The sequence below is a fragment of the Chelonia mydas genome, chromosome 9 (assembly GCF_015237465.2).
Source record: "Chelonia mydas isolate rCheMyd1 chromosome 9, rCheMyd1.pri.v2, whole genome shotgun sequence".
Classification (NCBI taxonomy): Eukaryota; Metazoa; Chordata; order Testudines; family Cheloniidae; genus Chelonia; species Chelonia mydas.
In genome coordinates this window covers 52,728,302-52,740,905 of record NC_057855.1, presented here as the reverse complement: position 1 = coordinate 52,740,905, position 12,604 = coordinate 52,728,302, and the positions used below count along the sequence as shown (strand labels likewise).

Here is a 12,604-nt window from a genome sequence, read left to right as displayed (position 1 = left end):
ACAGTGTAAATAAGAGGGCAGCATTATCTCCCGTAAATGTAAACAAACTTGTTTGTCTTAGCGACTGGCTGAAAAAGAAGTAGAACTGAGAGGATCTGTAGGCTCTGAAGTTTTATATTGTTTTGTTTTTGAGTGTAGTTATGTAAAAAACAAAAAAAAAATCTACATTTGTAAGTTGTACTTTCACAACAAAGAGATTCCACTACAGTTCTTGCATAAGGTGAATTGAAAAATACTATTTCTTTGTTTATCTTTTACACAGCAAATATTTGTAATAAAAATAATATACACTTTGATTTCAACAACAACACAGAATACAATATACATGAAAATGTAGGAAAACATCCAAAATATTTAATAAATTTCACTTGGTATTCTATTGTTTCACTGTGCGATTAAAACTACAATTAATCGCGATTAATTTTTTTTTAGTTAATCGCATGAGTTAACCATGATTAATCGACAGGTTTAACATTTACTATAAATGTCATTAGCACAAACACTATTAAAATGTTCCATCTTGGATGACAGTAAGTTCTCTTGTGTAGAAAACAAAATGGAGGAACTAGAGCTACTGGTGCAGGAAGTGAAACCAGATATTATAGGGATAACAGAAACATGGTGGAATAGTACTCATGACTGGACTACAGGTATTGAAGGGTATGTTTAGGAAAGACAGAAATAAAGGTAAAGGTGGTGGAGTAGAATTGTATATCAATGATGAGGTAGAATGTAAAGAAATAAGCGATGGAATGGATAAGACAGAGTCCGTTTGGGCAAAAATTACGTTGGGGAAGAAAACTATTAGAGCCTCCCCTGGGATAGTGCTTGGGGTGTGCTATAGACCGCTGGGATCTAATCTGGATATAGATAGAGCCCTTTTTAAATGTTTTTAATGAAGTAAATACTAATGGAAACTGCGTGATTATGGGAGACTTTTACTTCTCAGATATAGACTGGAGGACGAGTGCTAGTAATAATAATAGGGCTCAGATTTTCCTAGATGCGATAGCTGATGGATTCCTTCATCAAATAGTTGCTGAACCGACTAGCGCGGATGCCATTTTAGATTTGGTTTTGGTGAGTAGTGAGGATCTCATAGAAGAAATGGTTGTAGGGGATAATCTTGGTTCAAGCGATCATGACCTAATTCAGTTCAAATTGAACGGAAGGATTAACAAAAATAAATCTGCAACTAGGGTTTTTGATTTCAAAAGGGCTGACTTTCAAAAATTAAGGAAATTAGTTAGGGAATTGGATTGGACTGAAGAACTTGTGGATCTAAAGGCAGAGGAGGCCTGGGATTACTTTAAAATCAAAGCTGCAGAAGCTATCGGAAACCTGCATGCCAAGAAAGGGGAAATAATTCATAGGCAGGAGTTGTAGACCAAGCTGGATGAGCAAGCATCTCAGAGAGGTGATTAAGAAAAAGCTGAAAGCATACAGGGAGTGGAAGATGGGAGGGATCAGCAAGGAAAGCTACCTTATTGAGGTCAGAACATTTAGGGATAAAGTGAGACAGGCTAAAAGTCAAGTAGAGTTGGACCTTGCAAAGGGAATTAAAACCAACAGTAAAGGTTCTATAGCCATATAAATACGAAGAAAACAAAGAAAGAAGAAGTGGGACCACTAAACACAGAGGATGGAGTGGAGGTCAAGGATAATCTAGGCATGGCCCAATATCTAAATAAATACTTTGCCTCAGTCTTTAATAAGGCTAAAGAGGGTCTTAGGGATAATGGTAGCATGACAAATGGGAATGAGGATATGGAGGTAGATATTACCATATCTGAGGTAGAAGCGAAACTCAAACAGCTTAATGGGTCTAAATCGGGGGGCCCAGATAATCTTCATCCAAGAATACTGACGGAATTGGCACACGAAATTGCAAGCCCATTAGCAAGAATTTTTAATGAATCTGTAAACTCAGGGGTTGTACTGTATGACTGGAGAATTGCTAACATAGTTCCTATTTTTAAGAAAGGGAAAAAAAGTGATCCGGGTAACTACAGGCCTGTTAGTTTGACATCTGTAGTATGCAAGGTCTTGGAAAAAATTCTGAAGGAGAAAGTAGTTAAGGACATTGAAGTCAATGGTAAATGGGACAAAATACAACATGGTTTTACAAAAGGTAGATCATGCCAAACCAACCTGATCTCCTTCTTTGAGAAAGTAACAGATTTTTTAGACAAAGGAAATGCAGTGGATCTAATTTACCTAGATTTCAGTCAGGCATTTGATACCGTGCCACATGGGGAATTATTAAATTGGAAAAGATGGGGATCAATAGGAAAATTGAAAGGTGGATAAGGAATTGGTTAACAGGGAGACTACAGCAGGTTGTACTGAAAGGTGAACTGTCAGGCTGGAGGGAGGTTACCAGTGGAGTTCCTCAGGGATCAGTTTTGGGACAATCTTATTTAATCTTTTTATTACTGACCTCGGCACAAAAAGTGGGAGTGTGCTAATAAAGTGCGGATAATACAAAGCTGGGAGGTATTGCCAATTTAGAGAAGGATCGGGAAATCATACAGGAAGATTTGGATGACCTTGTAAACTGGAATAATAGTAATAGGATGAAATTTAATAGTGAGAAGTGTAAGGTTATGCACTTAGGGATTAATAACAAGAATTTTAGTTATAAGCTGGGGACGCATCCATTAGAAGTCACGGAGGAGGAGAAGGACCTTGGAGTATTGGTTGATCATAGGATGACTATGAGCCGCCAATGTGATATGGCCGTGAAAAAAGCTAATGTGGTCTTGGGATGCATCAGGGGAGGTATTTCCAGTAGAGATAAGGAGGTTTTAGTACCGTTATACAAGGCACTGGTGCGACCTCACCTGGAATACTGTGTGCAGTTCTGGTCTCCCATGTTTAAGAAGGATGAATTCAAAGTGGAACTGGTACAGAGAAGAGCTACAAGGTGATCCGAGGAATGGAAAAACTGTCTTATGAAAGGAGACTCAAGGAGCTTGGCTTGTTTAGCCTAACCAAAAGAAGGTTGAGGGGAGATATGATTGCTCTCTATAAATATATCAGAGGGATAAATACCGGAGAGGGAGAGGAATTATTTAAGATCAGTACCAATGTGGACACAAGAACAAATGGATATAAACTGGTCATTGGGTTTGAAATTAGACGAAGGTTTCTAACCATCAGAGGAGTGAAGTTTTGGAATAGCCTTCCAAGGGAAGCAGTGGGGGAAAAGACCTATCTGGCTTTAAGATTAAACTCGATAAGTTTATGGAGGAGATGGTATGATGGGATAATATGATTTTGGCAATTAACTGATCTTTAAATATTCATGGTAAATAGGCCCAATGGCCTGTGATGGGATGTTAGATGGGGTGGGATCTGAGTTACTACAGAAAATTCTTTCGTGGGTATCTGGCTGGTGAATCTTGCCCATATGCTCAGGGTTTAGCTGATCGCCATATTTGGGGTCGGGAAGGAATTTTCCTCCAGGGCAGATTGGAAAAGGCCCTGGAGGTTTTTCGCCTTCCTCTGTAACATGGGGCACGGGTCACTTGCTGGAGGATTCTCTGCTCTTTGAAGTCTTTAAACCACGATTCGAGGACTTCAATGGCTCAGACATAGGTGGGAGGTTTATCGCAGGAGTGGGTGGATGAGATTCTGTGGGCTGCGTTGTGCAGGAGGTCGGACTAGATGATCATAATGATCCCTTCTGACCTTAATATCTATAAATCTATGAAAAGGGCCCCATGCCCAAATTAGCTTGTATACTTCTCATTTGCGTTTCTCTTAATGCTATCAGTCCTCACTGCCCATCTCAAAAAACATGAAGCAATTGCTAATACATCATTATATTTAATTTAGTAACATTAAGCAAGCACTTTTGGTAAATTGTTCAAGTTCCAGACACACTCCTCCCCTCTCCACTCCCCCACCCCCCCGACCTATATGATATAGGTCAAAGGAAATAGAGATAAAAGGATTAAGTCACTTCCAATTTGCTGAAGTTTCCTTAAGATTTTCTTTTAAAAAACATTAACAGAGAACTTCAAAATTAAGACTATTAATGGAAGTGTTATGATTAATTTATAACAAGTGCATTAAATATAAATAAAACATTAAGCATGCATAGTTAAGTAACCAAAATTCAAGAAATGTCAAAAGTTAAAGTTGTGCAAAACTAACCCCTCTTGTGCGTGCATCATAATTTAATTCTACCGTCTATTTTGTTTCTCAAATATTTTTTTTTAAAGTTAGAACGATATACCTCTGTAGCATCTTCCACTGTGCAGTTCTGTGAATGTTAGATACAAAGCCTATTACAATTATTAATGTACTATATATGCATGAAAAGAAGTGTGATACTGAATTATATGTCAGAAATAGTACACAGCTGCGTAATCAAAGATTACAGCAGTGCTCACGCTAGGAAGTGGAGTTCAGGTTGCAGTAAAGTCTTAACTTTGGCATTTCTGGGTGGAGTGAGAAATTGCAACATTAATATTTTCTTAAAGTTTCTCTGAGAAAAAGAAGAAAATACCCCACACTCAAACTATTTGGCTAGATAATCAAAATGCATACAGCATGTAAGGAGTGCACTCAGGGAGGTAAAGGGTGCCTATGGAGTCACCTCACCGAGCACAGTGAATGAGGCAAGGATCCTACAAAGAACTGCTGCTTTCAAGGCACACCTGAAGAGATGGGGCCACACTGACAGACTGAGTTACAACACAGTGCTGCCTCACTTCCAAGATGCACATGACCTGAGGTTATCATGTAGGCAAGAAAATGCATAAGGCAATGGAAGGAAGCTGTTTGGTGCTCAGAATTTTTGAAAACAAGGCAGATATTTAACTACTGATATAGGAACCTCACTTTAGACTCCGATATTTGAAATTCTTGTTCTTGCTCTACAAATGAGGCAAGTAAATTATCATAATATTTTAAAAGAACCTGTGATGTTCAGCTGTAAAATATTAATCTGAAAACAGATAGAATGCAAAGTGAAACAAATGATTAATGTAACACTCCCAACTTACAGTAAAAATAGGGAGTTGCTGTAATTAATAAGACACTGGAGTAAACAACTGCCTGTGATAAATTCACAGAAAAATTACTTTTTCTTGTGAACCACAAAACATACACTTCCCTTGTCTGCTTTTAAGTTTCAACTACGTAACAGGCTTTCCAATTCATTCAGCTCTGGAAAAGTCATCCCTGTACTGTCTCCACAGCTGGATCTTAAAGTCTGAACAAAGTTCTACCAACTAAAACATTGAGGTTTTAAATTAGCTGTTTCTTACCTGAGGATTGTTGGCCTCTACTAACTTGCACTGGCGCAGGAACAGCTTAAGGTTCCCCCAGTTCATGAAAGGCAGCAGCACCATGGGTTTCTCCCCATCTTCTATACAGACATGGGTGATAGGGAGCAGGTTCCTGAAACATGAGAGCAGACACTCCTAATTTTAGAAAGGTGATATCTGATCGAAGTTAGCAAGTCATCTAAACAAAAGAACACACTATAAATGATAAATAGAAGTACAGTAGAAAAGGCAATTGATTTTTTAACAAAATAAAGTAACAAAATCTCCAAATAACTTGAAGCTGCATGTTTAGGAATGCGTGCAAACATCTGAGTAGCTTTCCATCAAGAAAAAACTTTTGCATGATCCAAAGCTGATTAAAGATAAAATCCCACTGAAGATTATTCTTTACACAAACTATGAGTGTATCTTCAGTTTGGAAATGTATCCATCTCTTTAAAATGCACCTATACATGTTACAGATTCCATTATATCACAATAAGCATAGTTTATAGAACTGAGCAAAAATTTGGCATTTCCATTTTGCTGGAAAATGATATTTTGACATTTGTCCTACACAAGGAAGAAAAGTCAACATTTGAATATTTTCATGGAACAAAAGTCTGAAAAATACTGAGTTGGAGGTGCCAAATCAAAATGTTTCATTCTGAGTCAGCTTAATTTTAAACTCATCTGCCTGTGATGCTGCAGGGATTTATGGGTGCTGAAGCTACTGTGTCATTACTGGCTGGCTGAATCTCCTAAGATGCACCACGCAAAACAGCAGATCCAATTTAAAAACGAAGTGTTTTGGTTCTGTTCAACAATTCTGATCTGGGTCAAAGCTACCCACATAATATTTTGTTTCAGTTTTCCCCAATTGACTATGGAAAAGTCATTTACAAAATTCTCAACCAGCGCTAGTAATTTCTTTATATAGTACTTTTGATGCAAATTCCAAAGCCTTCTTTTTAAAATCTGTTTCAGCATTCCAGATCTTCACTACATCAGTGCTTGTATTTCAGTTATGCCTTTGGACTCTAACCAGGATTGCTGTCCCAGTTTCCTAGGCACTGCATACATACTGTGACAGGGGTCAGGCCCGATGGCTATAGGAGAGTGACAGAAGGCAGATATATTAGCCCCAGGTTAAGTAGGTCCCTTTTCCCTGGGTAAGGTAACAGGGAAGGCTCCAGAACAATCAGGAACTTTCTGGAAACAATTAACGCAAACAGGCTGATTAGAACACCTGCAGCCAATCAAGAAGCTGCTAGAATCAATTAAGACAGGCAGGCTAATCAGGGCACCTGGGTTTAAAAAGGAGCTCACTTCAGTTTGTGGTGTGTGCGTGTGTGAGGAGCTGGGAGCAAGAGGCGCAAGAGGCTGGGAGTGAGAAGGCATACTACTGGAATACTGAGAAGTACAAGCATTATCAAACATCAGGATGAAGGTACTGTGGCGAGAATAAAGAAGCTGTTGGGAGGAGGCCATGGGGAAGTAGCCCAGGGAGTTGTAGCTGTCACGCAGCTGTTACAGGAGCCACTGTAGACAGCTGCAATCCACAGGGCCCTGGGCTGGAACCCGGAGTAGAGGGCAGGCCGGGGTTTCTCCCCATCCCTCCAACTCCCTACTTGATACAGGAGGAGTTGACCTGGATTGTGGGTTCCACCAGAGGGGAAGGTCTCTGGCCTGTTCCCTGATCCACTAGGTGGATCAGCAGAGATTGCGGGGATTGTTCTTCCTTTTCCCCATGCTGGCCAGTGATGAGGCTAACTGAGTGAATGGCAGATTTGAGCCATGAAAGTGGCCAAACTGAGGGCTGCCGTGAACCCCTGAGACGAGCAAATCCGCCAATAAGCACAGGACCCACCAGGGCAGAGGAGGAACTTTGTCACAATACATACATACAAATATACATATATATATATAGTAAGAGCCGCTCCCCAGAAAAAGTTTACAATCTAAACACAGAAATCAGATTGGGGGAGAAGGGAGAAAAAAGGAAATACACTTTTACACTGATACATTTGAGCATTTCATGGGAAGCATTATTTTGTTTATTTCCTTTAATCCAATCTCTCTTTTTAGCCATAAACTAGAATTTTAAATTAAGCATGACTCTGCAAAGAAAAGTGACTTAAAAAGGCAGGGTGGATCTTCTTTGCGTTTCAATGATTTCCATATCAAACTCCTTCAGATTACAAGATTGTTCAATTGCTAATACGTGAGACTTGAATGTCAAGCTGGATTTGAATGTCAAACTGGGTTCCTTCCTGCTCACATGCCATTACCAGTAAAAGATTCTGTAGACCAATTGAAGCACTCAGTGATATCTCAAACTCCAGTGAATGGAGATTGTCTTGGATGACGTACATAATTCCCTAAAATACAGACCCCACAAAATCATGACAATAATTCATGTACACTACACCCATGCTATTAAGCATGCTTACATCCTAGATTCTTCCTATTTAGCAACACATAGTACTGCCTGGAGGCTTATCCTTTTTTTGCATCCATTGCACTCCTTGTAGATCATTGTCATAACACTACTGGCAGAATTTATCTCTTGATATGTAAGAATACTTAATAGCGTGATGTATAGGTGGTGATAGAATGTAGGTGACAGAATGTACCCGAGTCCACATCCTATATACCAGGGGTCTCAAACTCAAATGACCACAAGGGCTACATGAGGACTAGTACATTGGCCCGAGGGCTGCATCACTGACCCTCTGGCCCCGCCCCCACTCCACCCCTTCCATGAGGCCTCGCCCCTGCCCCACCTCTTCCCTGCTCCCATTCCAACCCCTTCCCCGAAATCCCCACCCCAACTCCATCCCTTCCCTGCCCCCAAGGGGTGCAGGAAGGGTGCAGGGTGTGGCAGGGGGCTAAGGGCAGGGGGTTGGGGTACAGGAGGGGTGCGGGGTGCGGCAGGGGGTCGGGGTGCAGGAGGGGTGGGGCGGGGGCAGGAGGCATGCGGGGTACAGCAGGGGGTCGGGGTGTGGGAGGGGTACGGGGTGTGGCAGAGGGCTCAGGGCAGGGGGTCGGGGTGTGGCACGGGGGTTCGGCTGCAGGAGGGATTCAGGGGGCGGACTCTGGGAACCGCAGCCAATGGGAGTTGTTGGAGGCGGTGCCTGGAGGCACGGCCAAGGCAACACACAGACTGCTGTGCCCCCTCTCCTCCAGGTCCCGGCCGCTTCCTGGAGCGGCGCGGGGGCAAGGCAGACAGGGAGGGAGCCTGCCCTGCCACCGGTGCACACCGGACCAGAGCCGCTCTAGGTAAATGCTGGGGGGGGGGGGGGGGGGGGGGGGGCGGCGGGGAGCTGGTGGGCCCCAGGAAATAACCCCGTGGGCTGCATGCAGCCTGTGGGCCGGGTGTGAGAGACCCCTGCTATATACACTACTGTAATAATCTTTGTACCAAGCAAGCGTTCTGAGATATCATTTAAAAACTCAATTTTCTGATCAATAACATCATGGCAATATGTATGCAGCAGCATTATATGTGAAGTTATAAACGTAAGCTGAGATCATGACTAAGGCTAAACTGGCACTGCTGCGATCGATGCAGTGGTGTCAATTTAACGGGTCTGGTGAAGATATGCTAAATCAATTGGAGAGCATCTCCCATCGACACAGTGGAGTGTAGACACCGAGATAAGTGGATGTAGCTACATCGACTTCAGTTACATTATTCACGTAACTTAGATCTATTTACCGTGGTAATGTAGACCAGCCCTGAGGTTTGGTCTACTCTACAGAGTTTGGTCAATGCAAGGCTACTTATGTCGACCTGTGAAGTGTACATTTAATTTCGTTCTCACCAACGTAACTGCCCCACTACATTGACTTATCTCCACCTCCATGAGCAGTGTAGTCAAGGTCGATGTAGTCTGGTGTTATTTACATTGACAGTTACTGGCTTTCAGGAGCTGTCCTACAAATGCCCTATACTGACAGTACAATTGATACAAGTGCTCCTGGTGAGGATGTGCACCGCCAATACCAGGAGTAAAGCGTAAAGAGTACACAACTGACGTAATTACTGTGGCAGCTGTATGTTGACGCAAGTCAGATTGACTTAATTTTGCAGTGTAGACATGGCCAGTAAGTTTTCCGGAGATGTCTGGGGAACAGGCAAACCAGTTTCTCAGAGACAAAGGGCAAGCTGATGCCTCAGACAGGTGTAAACAAGGCGGATGGGCCAACTACTTGCTAAGCAGCCATTTTTTGGCAGGAAAGGGGCGCAAAAAAAAAAAAATCTACATCTTAGTAAAGAAACAGCACAGAAAGTCCCCTTCCACACAGACTGCCTGTTCTCCTTGCTCCCAGCTGGAAATCCTTCCCACAGGAAGGACAGGACTATAAGAAGATGCAGACATCCCAAGGCACCCCCACTTCCCCACCGTTAATTTATTCACTGCGTGAGTACAGACAAAGGAAGCAGCCATTAAACAGAAATGGTCCTGGCCTAAGAAGTTTGTCCAGTAAGACTGTTGAGATCATGGGGTGAGAAACTGTACTTTGAATTTAATATAGTTTGTTAAGTTAGGCACTAGTTGCATTTTATCTTTATTTTTCTTGTAACCATTTCTGAGTTTTAGGATTCATTACTTGTACACATTTAAAATCTCTCTCTCTGTAGTTAATAAACTTGTTTTATCTAACCCAGTGTGTTTAAACTGAAGTGTCTGGGAAACTCCCTTTGGGATAACAAGATGTGTGCATATAATTTCTATTAATAAAATGAGAGTCTTTAAATAAGCTTGTAATGTCCAGAAGAGGGCTGGGCAGTACAGAACATACATTTCTGGCAGGAAACTAGGCCTGGGAGTGTGTTGGGGACACCCCCACAATATAATCAAGGCTAGCAAGAGCCAAAGCATGGCTGGTTAGCTGCAGCACACACAGACGTAGCTGGGTTTGACCTGCATGCTGGAGGCTGTTTGTGAGCAGTCCATGCTGGAAGCTAGAGTAGCAAAGCAGTGTAAAGGGCACCCCAGGTTAGAGGGCAGGGGTGATACAGATAGTCTGGAGTGTGTATGTCACAGTGGTGTACAGGAATTATTGGCAGGATTTTGTGATGACTGTGTGCTACTGGCTATGACTGGAAGATAACAGGGGTGTGGATGGGATGTAAGTCTGACAGCACATATGCTGCCTTCTTCAGCATCAGCAAGACAGCACATGTAACAAACCTGTTAATTTATATAGTCTCTGGAGCAAGTGCCTGCAGCACTTCATGGGATTCTGAGGTGCTAAAAGGTGCATGCTAAATGCTCTTTACTTTAGTGTTCATTCTTAAAGGGCCTTTTCAGCTTTTTATAACTTTGCCAAAACATTTTTTGGCTGAAGTATTGTACATTTAAGTTTGGAAGTGATTTGTTTCTGAAATTTTTAGCACTGAAAAGCCGCTTAAATATTATCTTCAATACACATGGATATAAATTTAATTTCACTCTCACCATAAGAGGCTTTAAAGTAGCAGTACTCACCTGTGATGAAGGCCTCGGAGTTTACAGCTTTCTGTCAGCATCATTGTCACTTGCACTTCTGAGGCTTGATCTAAAAAAGACAAGACAAGAAGGAACTGTGACAGTTACTCATTCTGGAAACAAACTAAAGTGTAATTTTTTACAAAACTGGTTAAATAGGCACGTGCACAAGTGACCAAAACTGATTTTCAATAGGCCAGTTTAAATAAATCAAGTGAATAGACAGACCCAAGATCCTTCTAAAGTGAATGCAAAAGTAGTTATCAGCACTAAATATTGTCTTTATTTTCAGCTTGTAGCCAGCTGTGGATATACTAGATATTTTTTCATACTTCAACTGCACGCTAAAGAATACCCAATTTATTATTAGATTTATTAATTTTAACTAAATATCAAGTAAGGTAGGTGAGTTTTGATGGCTATTTTTATAACACTCCTCCCTTCTTTCACCACCACCCACAAAAAATAACCCATGCACTTACAGCGAGAACTCTACAACAATCAGATATTACAGCGAAGAAAAAACTGACCAATTCAAAATGAGGTTTGTTTTTTTTTTTTTTAAAGTTTATACATTTCCTCTCCTAATTTTTTTAAATGTCCTTTCAAAAACAAAACAAGGATTCCACAAACGTATTGTGGAAAATCCCTTACTGAAGCTTTCTTACAACTGCTCCAGAATCCTTCCTACCCTCACATATGCATAGCCAACCTATGGAATTCACTTCCACAAGATACTGAGTCCGAGCTTGGTAGGGTTCAAATTGTCATCTTGTTCACATAGGTGCCTAAAATTCAGTTAGATTAGATAAGATACAAATGTAAACCCTTGTACCTAGGAGGTAAGTCAACTGGTTGGTGTGAGCAAAGAGTTTCCTGTAAGGGCATGTTACTTTATTAATGTCCATTATGAGGGGGCCACACCTTAATCTGCAACATCTGGTATTGATTAACTTTTGACAAGGATAGTGAATCACTGGTTTACTCTGATATGACAATTTTTTTAATAGCAATCCTAAGTTTGATTACTACAAACCCTCACCTGTAGCACTTCCTGCCCGGAAGCATTAGAGTTTCCCAGTGAGGCAGGAGTGGGTGTTTCTGAGCAGAGAGACAGGTGTTTGAAAACCTTCTGAGCTGGGAGGGAGCAATGAGAATTGGTTTGGTTAAGTGAAAAAGGGAGTAGAGTCAATTGGTGAATGTGTGTGTAGGTAAAGAGGTTGGAGGGGGAGGGGAAGAGGGAAAGGAAGGTGCTTGGGACAAGTATCACAGGGATAAATTTTGCTGTGCTGGTCCCAGGATATTAGAGAGAAGGTGGGCAAGGTGATATCTTTTCTTGGATCAACTTCTATTGGTGAAAGACAAGCTTTTGAGCTACACAGAGCTCTTCTTCAGGAATATATATCATTTTCTCCCTACCTGGCACCCTTTACAACAGGAAAGTCACTGTACAAAATCCTCTAGTGGACTGTTAACCTCTATTTGTGGTTATGCTGCTGGAAGCAAAGACCTGAAGCAGCTTAGTGTGCTCAGTATGATTTCTGTTAATCATCAGCCATTACTCTCCATATCAGTGCTGGTACACAGGCCACACTGAAGATCGCACTGGACTGTTTGAACAGGAGTCCTAATTTGGAGCATTGGTAGCAGAGAGGAAATGGGGAGGAGTAAGGTACTCCCACTCCCACAGGGCAGAATTAAGGTTATCTTGTGGGAGAAGCTGCACCTTAACTGCATTTTGCAGAATATAGAAATCTGTGTAGTATTTCTTGCAACAGGAGGCTTTTGGGGGGATATATGCTGCTGAGGCCTTAACTGAGCATTTCC

At 41.6% G+C, this 12,604-nt stretch overlaps 1 protein-coding gene across 4 annotated transcripts in view; it reads right to left on the bottom strand.

Annotated features, from left to right (window-relative positions):
• RYK (receptor like tyrosine kinase) overlaps positions 1–12,604 on the bottom strand; it is a 152,691-nt gene that overhangs the window by 17,869 nt on the left and 122,218 nt on the right. For all 4 annotated transcript variants that reach the window (XM_037909812.2, XM_037909811.2, XM_037909810.2 and 1 more), the window contains exons 10-11: positions 10,778–10,847; positions 5,280–5,412 (exon numbers count right to left, since the gene is read on the bottom strand). In XM_037909812.2, coding sequence (XP_037765740.1) covers positions 5,280–5,412; positions 10,778–10,847 — 203 coding nt within the window. The remainder of the gene's footprint in view (positions 1–5,279; positions 5,413–10,777; positions 10,848–12,604) is intronic.